Here is a 13,093-nt window from a genome sequence, read left to right on the forward strand (position 1 = left end):
ATTTATTTTTTTTCCCGAATGGAAGTGATGAGGTTTGAGGAGGATTTATTTTCCCTCTCTTAATTTGAAACATGAACCTTAATTATTTTATGACACGCCTTCCATATAATCCAAAACATTTGTTTTTCTTTTAAAATAAAAATTTGAATTCAACGACATCACTTTCATATATCTAATTTCAATTTTAAAGAAAAATTCATATTTGAACCCCCCTGCTCCCCCTTTATCAAAATTTAAACAAAGGTTTTAGGTTACTCCATTTGCTATTTTATCTATTGATGATGAATATTTCTTCGTAGGATCTCAATGTAAATCACAAAATGTCTAAGCATATTGGAAACTTCAATAACAAGTTAACAAACCGTTTCATAATACTGAATCACATATTGAAATCCTTTTCACTTCAATCCAACCATTGTCGGCTTAAGCTTTCTAGTGGCTTTAAACGAGATCAATTTCAGGGCTAGTATACAAACTAAAGTAAATTATTATGTATAAAAAAATGTACCTTTCTAGCTGTTACTGTTTCCCTATTCTGCTATTGCTGGGTTGTTGTTGGAACCGATTTGTCATTCAGCGAATCAACGTATACACATAAAATAAAAATTATTTAATGTTGACAGATTAAACACTAAAGTTCTATTTCTAAGAATTATAAAATTTCATCCTTCCATTATCACTTATGAGAAAAGATATGCTTTTCCCAAACTAATGTCACCTATGTTTTTACATAGCTACATTCTCTCATAAAAAACTTTTATGAGAAGTTTGTATATATCGAATTAGTAGCTAACATTTCCCTTAACACATATGTAATTATTAAATTCGATTCTATGTTTTTTATGACCATAATGTTACGCAATTTATTTATTATATATAATTATTGCCACCAATGAGTGGACTTTAAATTTAATATGGTCTATTAGATTAATCTATTGCCTCATTTGGAACGTTTAAACTCTTCCTTTAAACAAGGACTTTATCTACAAGTTTGTTGCTTTGTAATAAAAAACGTGTGCTTAAACTATACCTTTTTAGTATATGCCGTATTAAGGTTCCCATTTAAAAAGGATAGTTAGTTGGCAAATTAAAATACATGTCACTATTAAATGTTACCCTTATGGCCTTATCCCTTATCTTAAACAAAATTTACTTTCACTGTACATTTCGATAACAACAAACCAAAGAGAAATCTTATGACTATTTAAAATTCAATTTCATATGTTTCCATCCAACAATTACACAAACTTGTGTGTATATATAAAGATACATTTCTAAGCTTTTTCTACAGTATTACTAATTAAATCATTAGCTTTTCAAATCATTGAAAATACAGATTCAAACACAATGGCTCCAAACAACAAAACAAATGTTACCTTGTCATTTAACGATTTCAAAAAACAAAAACTCGAGGATAACTTGAAAAAATGGAAGTGGGAAGAAGTGATTGTGCTTAGCGATGCGGAAGATGAAGAAGTTGACGATTTGCATTACGATGATGATGATGACAAATTTCCGAATTGCATTACGATGGTGACGATGATGATTTTCTTTTCTTAGATAACTTTGTGGTCTTGGATAATGTTCCTTTTATCGAAAATAATCTTAACCATGTAAGTAACATATCTACAATATTAACTCCCAACTTTTATTCAATGTATATTTTTAACAAAATAATGACGTTCTATATAGGAAAATTTGTAAGGTGATAATGAATTTGATATGTTCAATGACTTTGTTATATTGGATGAAATTCAACCCAACAAAGGTCATGCTAATCTGGTATGTAATAGCATGTCCACATTGTGTACGAGTGCTTTTCATTTGTCTTTTTTAATTCTCTTTTTATTTGCTATATATCAGATTTACGACGTTGACGATGAGATCCCAATTCATTCAATAAAACGAAGCAAAAAGGATCAAGTCGTTGTCAAAAGTAGAAACCACATGAATCGTAAGTGTTATCGTCGTAGGTGATGAAGATGATGAAGTTGACGACTAGATGTTTAGATGTCATTTATATCATCTTTCTTGAATAAGTTATTGGTTTAGTTGTTTCACTAACTATGTTTTCTATTTTACTTTTAGGTTGGTTTTTTACTTTGAATTATTCCATATAAAGTTGACTGCTTGTCATCTTTGAAGGATTTAATAAACTTTTTCTTATATTGGTGTTATATTGTGGTATGTTGGAACATAATCCATGTGATATTCTACATATGAATACTTTGAGTTGCTGATATTTATTCTGACATTATTTAAGCTAGGATCACGATATTAAATAAGATGTTACTTTAATATTAACGCATACAACATTTTGAATTATTTAAACAAGTCATAAATACAAATACTAGATACCATATAAGTACCACCTTTATTTGTAAAAAATGTTCGATTACTTTATTCGGCTGGTATTGTATTTCATATCACTCGATTAATTGTCAAGCTACAATAATACTTTTACATATGCATATTACAATATAAATATTGACTGAAAACAATTATAGATATAAGTATTAAAATGTGTAGCTTCATGAATAATATTTTAAAATAATAATATTTTAACTCTTTACATAAACCAAATATTAGTTGATTTATTTACTTTTATTCAGATTGTTTAACCAAATATAATGTCATCCAATAAACATAAATTTAGTGGGAATTTAACCAATAAACATGAAATTTAATCATCATCTAACTTTATGTATCATATATTAATTTATATTTACATTAATATATTTAAAGTATTGTTACAAACATTTTTTTAGGATTTAAATATAATGACTACGAGAATTATGCCATTAACAATAATAACCTAGTATTTTAGCATACAGATGAGAAAAGCATGGAAATTTATTTGGCAGCAAAATTTGTTAACATATCTTAGCCGTATTTTTGTTAAACATAACACTTATCTTATAAAATAGATGACTTTGTTACATATATAACACAGGAGGATTGAAATATTATAAAACTGATTTATAATCAAACTAATTGAGAAAATTTTGGAATTTTAATTTTCAATCACAATTTTCCCTCCACTTTTTAAAATAACATAACATTTCGTGTTTGAAATGGAAGGATGAGAAAGTAAAAAATGAAGATATAAAAAATGGGTTTGAAATGAAAGGCGTGAAAGATGATGCTTAAAAAGAATGAAAACACTTTACAATTCACTGCATAAATATGGATTTTCATAAGTGTTCGTATTATTGGTTTGAATACATCTCATTTGAGGTTTCTAACTTATGTTTGGATCCTATATTTTTTATGACTTTGTCATTTTGTTTCTTGACTATTATAAAAAATTTTCTGTTTTTTAGTGTGACATATAGATTTACTTAAATAAATGTTACCCGAGCTACGCACGGGTATTGTACTAGTTTTATATGTGTTGGTCGTGGGATCAATCCGTGAAAGACTGATAGTGTCAGGTATCCATTTAAATCCTAATCTACTACTCAATGATAAGTTTTTAGACAAAGAATAAAATGATTTATAAATTGACAAATTAAACACTGGAAGTCTATCTCAAAGAATAAAGTACAAAATTTCATACTTCCATTATCATTTATGAAAAAGACATACTGTAGTTTTCTTGCTTTAATACAACACTCGCAGTATCAAATACTACTACTCAGTTACATACAGGATTCTTTTTTTACAGAACCTTTATACATTTACATTACACTTGCATATTCCAAAAGAATTATATAAAAAAATTAGGAAAATTAAAAAAGATAGAAGTGATGGCAACTCCTGGTGAGACTATCTGCCTGACATGAGGCTAACTAAAGTCTGGTTTTCATAGAACGAGCCAACGTCCCAGTCTTCCGTGGACGATGAAAGAGTCATCAATGCAACCACGATGGATCTCATGCTTGGTCGTAGTTGAGGATTCTCATGTGTGCAAGCTTTGGCAAGTTGTGCCATCTGTATCCACATTCACAAATTTTATTATTTTCGTTCATTTTAAAATAAACTAAATATTATCATAGTGTAAATTGACCAAAGTGTAAACTTTCTTTGGTTTTCAATGCTATTTTTACAGAAAATTCAGGCTTTTCATCCAAATGATGGTTTCGAGCACTAAAAAGTTACCTTTCGAACAGAATCCAGAGGGTAGTTATCCCCAAGCCTAGGGTCTATCATTTTGACCAGGTCGTCTTTTGGGTCTGGCTGACTTAGAACTTCTTCAAACTGCAAAACGAGAAGGAATGAACTCATTAGTTGAGAGCGAATAAGCTGAACATCAGCATCTTATGAAAAACATTTGTGCTATTAAACTCACCATAGCAACTAGACCCTTCGATTCAGTTACAGAGCCATTTGCTTTGACTATGGCTTCCTTAGCTGAAATAAGTTCATAAAGTACAACACCAAATGCATATACATCTATCTTTGGAGAAACGTCCCCATATTGTGCATACCTGCATCCAATAATTATAGAAGTCAGTCAACAGCCTGTGCTACTAAAGGATGATCTCACTTTATATTAAGGTAAAGGAAAAATAAAACATTATGCAAATCACTAGCCGCCTAATTGGGCACTAACTTGAAGGTGGCAAAATAGGTGGGTTGGGAAATGGGTCAAAAAGGGTAAACATGAAACGGCTAACTGCTAGTATAGATCAGGTTAGGTTGCACCACAAAGAACTTTGTCTCCCTTTTTCAAAAAATGTATAAACTATTACTGTGACCCAATATGAGTATATGTATTATTACAATAGTAATGTATGTTTTTGAATTTTGATAACCGGATTTAGGAATGGATTGAAAATACACTTTGTGAAACATTTAAGCCATATGCCTTTGACCCCTTGCATCGGTTTCCCTTAGAAAATATCAAGTAGCCCATATATAATGTTAAAGATAAAAATGAAACCCAAATAGCCTAGTTCATACGTAATTGTAAATGGGTAGAAATTGTCAACTTTGACATCATCTACAACTCCAATGTAGGATTTATGAACCCACATACAACTACTTGCAACAAGACCAATGGGCCAGCTAAATTAATTAACTAAGTAAAAGAAGAAGATTTACTCTGGTGGCATATATCCGAATGTACCCACAAGACGTGTGGGCAAAGATGTACTTCCAACTTCAGTCAACTTTGTCAAACCAAAATCAGCAACCTAATAATAGTAAAGAGCTGGTCAATAAATCAGAACCACCAACGAAGTAGGAGCATAATGACCCAATAAATTACAAAAAATGAAGAGAGATTCGACAACATAAATTTGCAGACCTTTCCATGAAAATTCTTGTCAATCAGTATATTTGCTGTCTTAATATCACGATGAATATAGACGGGAACAGTATGTTCATGAATATACTCAAGACCCCTTGCTGAATCAAGGGCAATTTGGACTCGGGTAGACCATGGTAGAGGGTCTCGTCCTGGAAACGAACAATACAAACAACTTTAACTCCTGCGTTAAATGCATTCAATACCATACATGAGTTCTTGTATTTAATCATAGTTAACCTGATCCATGTAGATGTTGACTCAAGTTTCCATTTTCAATGTACTCGTACACCAAGAAAAGAGAGCCCTCGACACAATATCCTATCAAACGCACCTGCATTAGATATGGTCGAAACATGAAACATTATGCATCACTAAGATGAAAATAGCCAACCCATTAACAAAAAATGGGTTGACTAAAATTGTGTCAAATGTGTTAACCTACAAAAATGGCAAAATAAGAAATGGGTCAAAAGTGATCCAAAGTGTACTTTAACGTCAAAACCTCTTATATCATGTCACTAAAAGAATATAAATCAGCATTTTAACAATATAGTTCACGTGATCATATTATTAGATATTTCCAAGGGAAAAAATATCTTGTTTGGAACTTGGAAACCCATACCAAACAATTTTAAACATGATTTCTTGACCCAAACCATTACCCAACTTATCTGACCATCCATTTTACCACCTCTAAACACTGTATATCAACTCAGCAGTTCGAACTAAACACCTCTTACCAGGTTTAGGTGGTGAACATGTGTTAAAACCTTCAGTTCCGCTAAAAATTCTCTAGATGCTTGCATATCCATCTTCTTGATAGCAGCTTTCTGCACAACTTTTGACAAATTAAAAAAGCAACTATAAAATTTTGTGATGCAGATATATAATCAGGTTATAATACTGGGTCACAAATGCAGTTTCTGAGTTAGTAAAACATCGTCTTTGAATGACGCATGCAAAATGTGCTATCATGTACCATTAATGTATCTGCTAAATGTGGCATCATTGGAGATTGGATGAGCAGATTAATTAGTCAAAACAGGTAGGCAACTATTATGTACAGTTGGGCTGACTTGAAACACTTTTGAATAAAATAATTTTTCAGGTGTTAATGTGTTATGCATTAATATACATTTTGGGAAACTTTTGATCCAACCCATTTAACCGATTAGAAATAACATAAATCGATCCAACCCATTATAAGTTAAGAGGCTGAAATTTGCCACTAGTTCTAATTTGTACCAGATATAGGGATCAATAACCATTATTTAAGTAACTGCCGATCGAGCAATAAAAAAAAAACTCATAAGCAGCGAAAATCTAAAAAAGCCTGATTATAAACCTCGCCTCTGAGCTCTGCATAGTAAACAGCACCAAAACCACCTTGACCAATCTTATTTGCAAGACTGAAGTCATCTGTAGCACTTGAAAGCTCTTCATAAGAGAACTCCACAGATTTGTCAACTGTTATACCAGTAAGCCCAGGAGAGGTACCAGCAGGAAGACCACTGGAGTCTGAACCTCCAACTGATGTACCATTGGGGCCTAAAGAGAAGAGAAGTCATAAAACTTGTTGATACGGGCAAATAAAATGAGGGAAACATGTGTTATAAATGTTTAGAAACCATAGACAAGATGTAAATAAGATGGATACTGACTAATAATGTAATAAATCCACTTCACACAAACTTTTTCCACGTATATGATTACTCTTCTATGATAGTCAATCAGGTTAATTTTTAATAAACCTGTTTTCTTCAAATACATATTTCTTATAGCAAACTTGAAACTTACTATTAAATTTCTGTTAAATGCAAAGAGGTACTAGTAAGATTTTTAAAAAACGATGAAGTAAACAATTTACTATAAGGCATGGCATCCTTGTCAAGAAACTCACTATTAGTATATGTTACAAGTTAATCAATGTATAAATAATACTATAATATTCTCAATGTGAAACATCAAAACATTAACATCAATATCACCTCAATGAGCAATTAAATGTGCATGCAATTTTGATATTGGTACAAATCAAATGAAGTCCACCGGCTATATGAATCAACTTTATTCAAAATCCACCTATGGGTCCTAAAGGTGGAATAGGTGGAATGGGTAAAAATAAATTGAAACTATCAAAAGACAATTTCCCAAAGACACAATATGTTCAAATTACAGACAAGAAAGTGTACAATCAACCCATACTACAAGTGGCCTATTTCAACCTTAATCCACTTTGACCTATTACCCAACCCACCTCACTCATTTACCTGCCAATCTTTAGTTATTCAGTATATAATGAAGAATTATTGAATGAGATATACCTTGAGAAGACTGCATAAGTTGAACCTGAGCATTTTTTAACAAGGCCGAACTTGTTTCTCCCCTCTTCTTTTTGTAAATTCCATAATATAGACATCCTGCAAGTAACAGCACCCCGGCTAAGACTGCCACAACTATTCCAGCTATGGTTCCACCCGAAATTCCTGGTTTACGAAAGCAGATTTTAACTTAAAAACTCACATTTCTGTTCAACAGAATACGGAATAAGACGAGTCTGCAAAAATGTAAATGAGAGGCTGGGTCACCTGAGCTGCAAAAAAGATGACAGAATGGACTCGTCAAAAATGATAATAACAGATAATGAATTCAGCATATAGCATGATAATGAAAGATGATATGCACCTGCTTTTCAAGGGTGGATAATTTCCATTTTCATCTGCAGTGAAAAGAAAAACATTAGAGCACATCCACTTTTATAAAAATATTGAAGTTAGAGGACATACAGGACATACTAACTCCATAGTTGAACAAAGTTCTGAGAATTCACGAGTTTTTTGTGTTATAGAAGATTATTGGAGAATTGGCAAAACAAAAAACTCAAGCTTTCTTGATTTCCCCAATATAACTAAAAGACATTTTCACCATTTGAGATGCAAAATAAGTTACAACTTCCATATCTTGGGCCTCACTTACCAACTGCAAACTTACAGTTTTCAAGTTGACGATAAAAATAAAAATTCATAGAGAAAAAATATTCCTTTTCAAAAAATTTAAGAATAATAAGAAGAGATAGAAAATTGTGTCTATAAAGATTGAATAGTCAACCTCATTAAATTGAAAAAAATCACCTCTTGTTCTTACTCATTAACCAATTTCGTGTTTGAAATATCGAACAAAGTTTATGATGACACTTAGGATAACTTTGTAAACCAATCTTCATTTTTTGAAAACAAGTGTTTTTTTTTTTTTTGGTTTGCACGGTAAATGGGTAGACAGAAGGTTTTACTGTTCAGGTTATCAGGGGAGGGTGAGAGTTTGAGCAATCATTTCATATACCTTTCCCGGCCACTCCCCATGATGCTTACCTAGGAAAGTTCAAACCTGAGACTGTGAAGACATCCGGACGCCTAACCACTAGGACACCATGGTTGTAGTTATAATTTGGTTTGCACGTTTCCTATAGTGTAACCAAAAAATATAAAAAGCAAAAGGTTGCCAAATAAGAAGTAATGCTCTAATGTCCTATTTTGCTAGCTGCTAGCCAGCTCAATAGAAAAGAAGCAATACACAAGAAATGAAAAACAGGGGCAAAGATACATATAGCAATTCTGACCAGCATAAAACATACTTTGTTGATATAAGTAGGCATCTACATATAGTATAAAGAATCAAATCTATCTTGCTTCATTACACTTCTTCATTAATCATATCAAGATTATCTAAGAAAACGTATAACTTAACCTAAAGAGACATTGAACCATTTCATGGTCATTCCTAAATTGCAATCCTAGTCATCAACAAATAGCACAATCACATAGATATCCGGATTCCAGATCACATCAAGACTATATTACTAGCAGCCAGCCAAACCTCAACCTACTAACCAGTTGGCCCGAATATTGGACCATAAACTTCTATGTGTTCAGATATACTAGTACTGATAGTAAACTTTGAGGCCCCAAAATTTAGGTGCCCTGTACAAACAGCCCTGCCAGGATAACCAACACAAACCTAAACTACACGGAAAAAAAAGAAAAAGGAAACCAATCTTGAAACACTAACCTCTTCCCGGAATAAACACCAAACCGCGCCCTGCCCCAAAATCCGCATTAGGGTTATACCTCCGAACCAAATCCTCACTAAGATTCGCAGCAGAAGCAACCGAACTCAAACTCTCCCCAGTCCTAAGCGGAAACGTCAAAAACAACCCATAATCCTTAGAAACATCTTTATCACCACACGAACAATTCACGGTGACATTCAAAGTCCCGGTATCCGGTATTCTATTAGCATTATAATCATTAAACCTCTGAATCCAATCCACATTAGTCAAATTCGCATACCTTTGTTCCGCAACAACTTCATATGTATCTTGTGATTTAATACCATAAGTAAACTTATGTCCTAAAAAATCGCCATTTATACAATCGCATTCAAACGGAACATTAATCCTAACATCTGAAGGTATATAATCTTGGTTAGGAATAGTACCTCGATTATAACTAATTATAGTGTTTATATCAGTATTCATATATTGCGAAATCGACGTAAGATTATTTCCATTTTCGATATAATATGAACCTAAAGCTAAGCAACTACTGGCTCTAGAACAACTTGATTGGACTAACGATGCAAAATATATAAACAAAAACACAACAGACAACAGAATTTGTAACCTTAAACCCCTTAGTCTGAAATTGTGTAACATGATTTATGATTTTTTTTTGTTTTTTTTTGTTAGGGTTTCATGTGAAAGAGTTGACCTGTGAAAATGTTTGTTCTGATGATGAAGATTATATGATTGAAGAAATTATAATAGTAATATTTGGGTTAAAGAATATTTATGGAATAAATGGAAGGTGAAGTTTGACCGATTAAACAAAAAAAAAATGTATGTCGGGTTTTATGTGTTGGCGTGTTTGACTAAGTTTGATTATTGCCGCCATTGAAAGTCTTCGCTTTTTGTGTTTTTTTTCTCACTTCAATTTCTTTGTTTGACTTATCTAGAACTAGCACGGTACTCGCGCAATGTGACGGTAGTCAGAACGACGATGGTGTATTGGTGGAAGCGACTGTTGGTAGTGGAGGCGGTGTCAAGTGATGTAGATAATTGATTTAAAAGGTTAATGAAGATATTTTAAAAGATAAAAGACTGGTAGTGTAATTTATTTTACATAATTTCCTCATGTAACATTTAAAGAGATAGTTGTTTTTTTGTATTAGATAGTATAAAAGTATAGATTAGTGTATAAGAGAATTAAGATTAAGAAATAAGGGTATTTTGGGTATAAAAAAGTGCTGAAATTTCCTAAAATAGAGAATTCAATATGTTTTATAAAGGGTTATAGATATTCGTTTTTAGTTTTTACTACATCTCTCAGTTTCTAACACAGATCAACACGACACGACTTGATCTTAAAAGAAATTTCGTGTTAAGCCTTAACATGTTTCGTGTCTTAATAAGTTTGAAGCTGTCTTAACATGCCCGGACCTGTTAAGACACGAAAAGATCTGTAATATACATATGTGCCGAATGAAACCTCCTAAGAAACCTGTTAAGATCAGACAAGACCTCCTTTTAGCAGGTCTCTTACACTTGAGTGATAAAAATGATCGGGTGGATCTGTGATCTTTTAGATGCTATGCACTGATGATTTGTGAAAATAAATAAAGGCTACAAAATTGATTTCTATAATATTAAGAAACTATAAGGGTGTAATTGGTAGGAGGAAATAAAGTTAGAGAAATGGAAATGATACCATTTCCCTTGTTTGGATGGTTAGAGAAAAAGGAACACGGAGAAAAGTAACTCTCAGAGAAATTAGTTTGTATATGTTCTCATTTCTTTCCATTTTGCAAAGAAATCATATTAGTGAAGCACATTTCTCCGTTGGATTTTTCTAGAGAAATAGTCACACTTTTTTAAAATGAGGGGTATAAATATTTACATCACGTGAATGACACATTTTTCGCCAAATCAAAATCCCTCCAAACCCTAGCCTCTCCAAACTAGTTCAATAATCAACCAATCCTCTGCTCCTTCATTGCCTTTTTCTCCCTTTTCAAATCCAGGAGCTTTTTTCATATCAAAAATCCTACACTGAAGTGTGTTGTGGCGGTGCAGTGCCGATGGGAACAATGGTTGGTTGGGGTGGTGAGAGATGGACTGATGGTGATGTGTATTTTAAGTTGGGTAAAAAATGTTATTGGCTTTGTATCTATGTGTGTGATGTAGGATAAATAGTTGGAAGAACAAATAAGCTATCCATGGATGCTCTGATGATTCTTTGATGCTACCATCAAGAAAGAAAAAAAAAAAAGAAACAGTGGGATGAAATCTTGGAAATCTATGTTATCATCATTTAATTATTAACTTTAAAGATATATTTATTATATTTTTAAAATGTAAATTAAGGATATATATAATATAATATGTAATTATAAATAACAAGTAGATACACTTTTTATTTCTAAAGTTTCAATTTTTTATAAAATTAGATTGATGCGTCTATTTTCATTTCTTTGCTTTTTCTTACCAAACATAAAATGATTTCCCCTTATTTTTAAAATTGAATTATCTGTCATTACCAAATAAAAGAATTCAATTTCAATTCTCAATCAATTTCATTTCTCTATCCATTTCATTTCTTAGAATTTCTCCCTACTAAACGTGCCCTAAGTTATACACTAGTACACGACAAACGAAAAACACAATACCAAACCATGACCCGTAAGCTTGATAAAAAACAACTAAAAAACCTAAAACGAACTTTAAATGACCGAGGTACACAAAATGCAAGATCTTGACAAAATCAGGAAACATGTTGATCTGATTAGAAACCTTCCTCACTACAAGAGAAACTATAATCGGAGAAATTTTCTTTTTAAAACGACATATTATCAACTCTGGTTTAACCTTTACGTGAAATGGGGCATTGAAACAAGATAAAGGAGAATAAAGAGTGTGGTTCGGTTCTCATCATGCTGGTTCCAAGTTGCAACTGATCTATGTTGAGGTGTACAGAGTGGTGAAACTGTATACCTATGGCAACCAAAAACGATTTCAGGGATGGATTAGTACACATATGATCGACTTAAAAACATAATTAATCAGATTGGATTATAAAAGTTGAGTTGAACCAAGTGATAATCAATTTAACACTACTAGAAGTGTATGCTATAATATATCAATCAGAAGGAGGGGTCAGAGAGTGATTAGTCTCATCCAACTAACACAATTTCTTAACTTTCATCTCAAATTAATGACTAAATCAACATAATTTTATATAGGGATTAGTTTCCTCGAATGTAAGAAACTTTGAACAAATGTCTATTGTAGGAAATAACTAAAGTTGTGTGTATTGTATGTAAACAACTTTGAAATAATGTTTATTGTATGTAAGAATTTCGTTTCAACCAATTAAAATCTGACAAGTGACACCTGTATATGGTTGACACATATGTTTTCTTACATACAATAAACATTTTTTCAAGTTACTTACATACAATACACATAACTTTAATTTTTTCCTACTATAAAAATTCGGTCAAAGATAGTTACATTCCCTTTTATATAACAGCGCCTTCCAATCCAGCAACCAACCTCATTTAATGTCAAATGTTAGTTTCGCCACAAATGTCATTTTGATCCTGATTTCAACTCCAAAATAAAAAGATCGATCGTCACAAACGTTTTCAAATTCAGATTACAATTAAGAAATTCATGAAACTGAAACAAAGACGTAATTCATGAAATTGAAACAATTATCCAAATCATAAAATTAAACCGATGACAAACTAATTTCAAAAGCGAATGTAGTTCATATCAGTTAAGCA

The 13,093-nt window shown here is 32.0% G+C and overlaps 1 protein-coding gene across 1 annotated transcript; it reads right to left on the bottom strand.

Moving 5' to 3' along the window:
• Window positions 1-3,539: 3,539 nt before the first annotated feature.
• LOC122600568 (lysM domain receptor-like kinase 3) lies at window positions 3,540-10,104 on the bottom strand. The gene is made up of 12 exons (XM_043773305.1): window positions 9,320-10,104; window positions 7,940-7,973; window positions 7,843-7,847; window positions 7,579-7,740; window positions 6,600-6,802; window positions 5,995-6,084; window positions 5,492-5,585; window positions 5,252-5,403; window positions 5,047-5,138; window positions 4,292-4,430; window positions 4,102-4,200; window positions 3,540-3,933 (listed from the first exon to the last, which is right to left on the bottom strand). Exons 1-12 carry the CDS (start codon window positions 9,963-9,965, stop codon window positions 3,769-3,771), a joined length of 1,881 nt encoding a protein of 626 aa, XP_043629240.1. The 5' UTR covers window positions 9,966-10,104; the 3' UTR covers window positions 3,540-3,768.
• Between the last annotated feature and the right edge of the window lie 2,989 nt (window positions 10,105-13,093).

This window comes from Erigeron canadensis, chromosome 5 (genome assembly GCF_010389155.1).
Source record: "Erigeron canadensis isolate Cc75 chromosome 5, C_canadensis_v1, whole genome shotgun sequence".
NCBI lineage: Eukaryota > Viridiplantae > Streptophyta > Magnoliopsida > Asterales > Asteraceae > Erigeron > Erigeron canadensis.

Excerpts from the sequence above, each read along its gene's own strand:
- LOC122600568 (XM_043773305.1), bottom strand. The coding sequence starts at position 9,965 with ATGTTACACAATTTCAGACTAAGGGGTTTAAGGTTACAAATTCTGTTG. Across the intron at positions 7,974-9,319 it reads GGTGTTTATTCCGGGAAGAG|ATGAAAATGGAAATTATCCA; the intron begins GTTAGTGTTTCA and ends TTTTCACTGCAG. Across the intron at positions 4,201-4,291 it reads CGAAGGGTCTAGTTGCTATG|TTTGAAGAAGTTCTAAGTCA; the intron begins GTGAGTTTAATA and ends CTCGTTTTGCAG.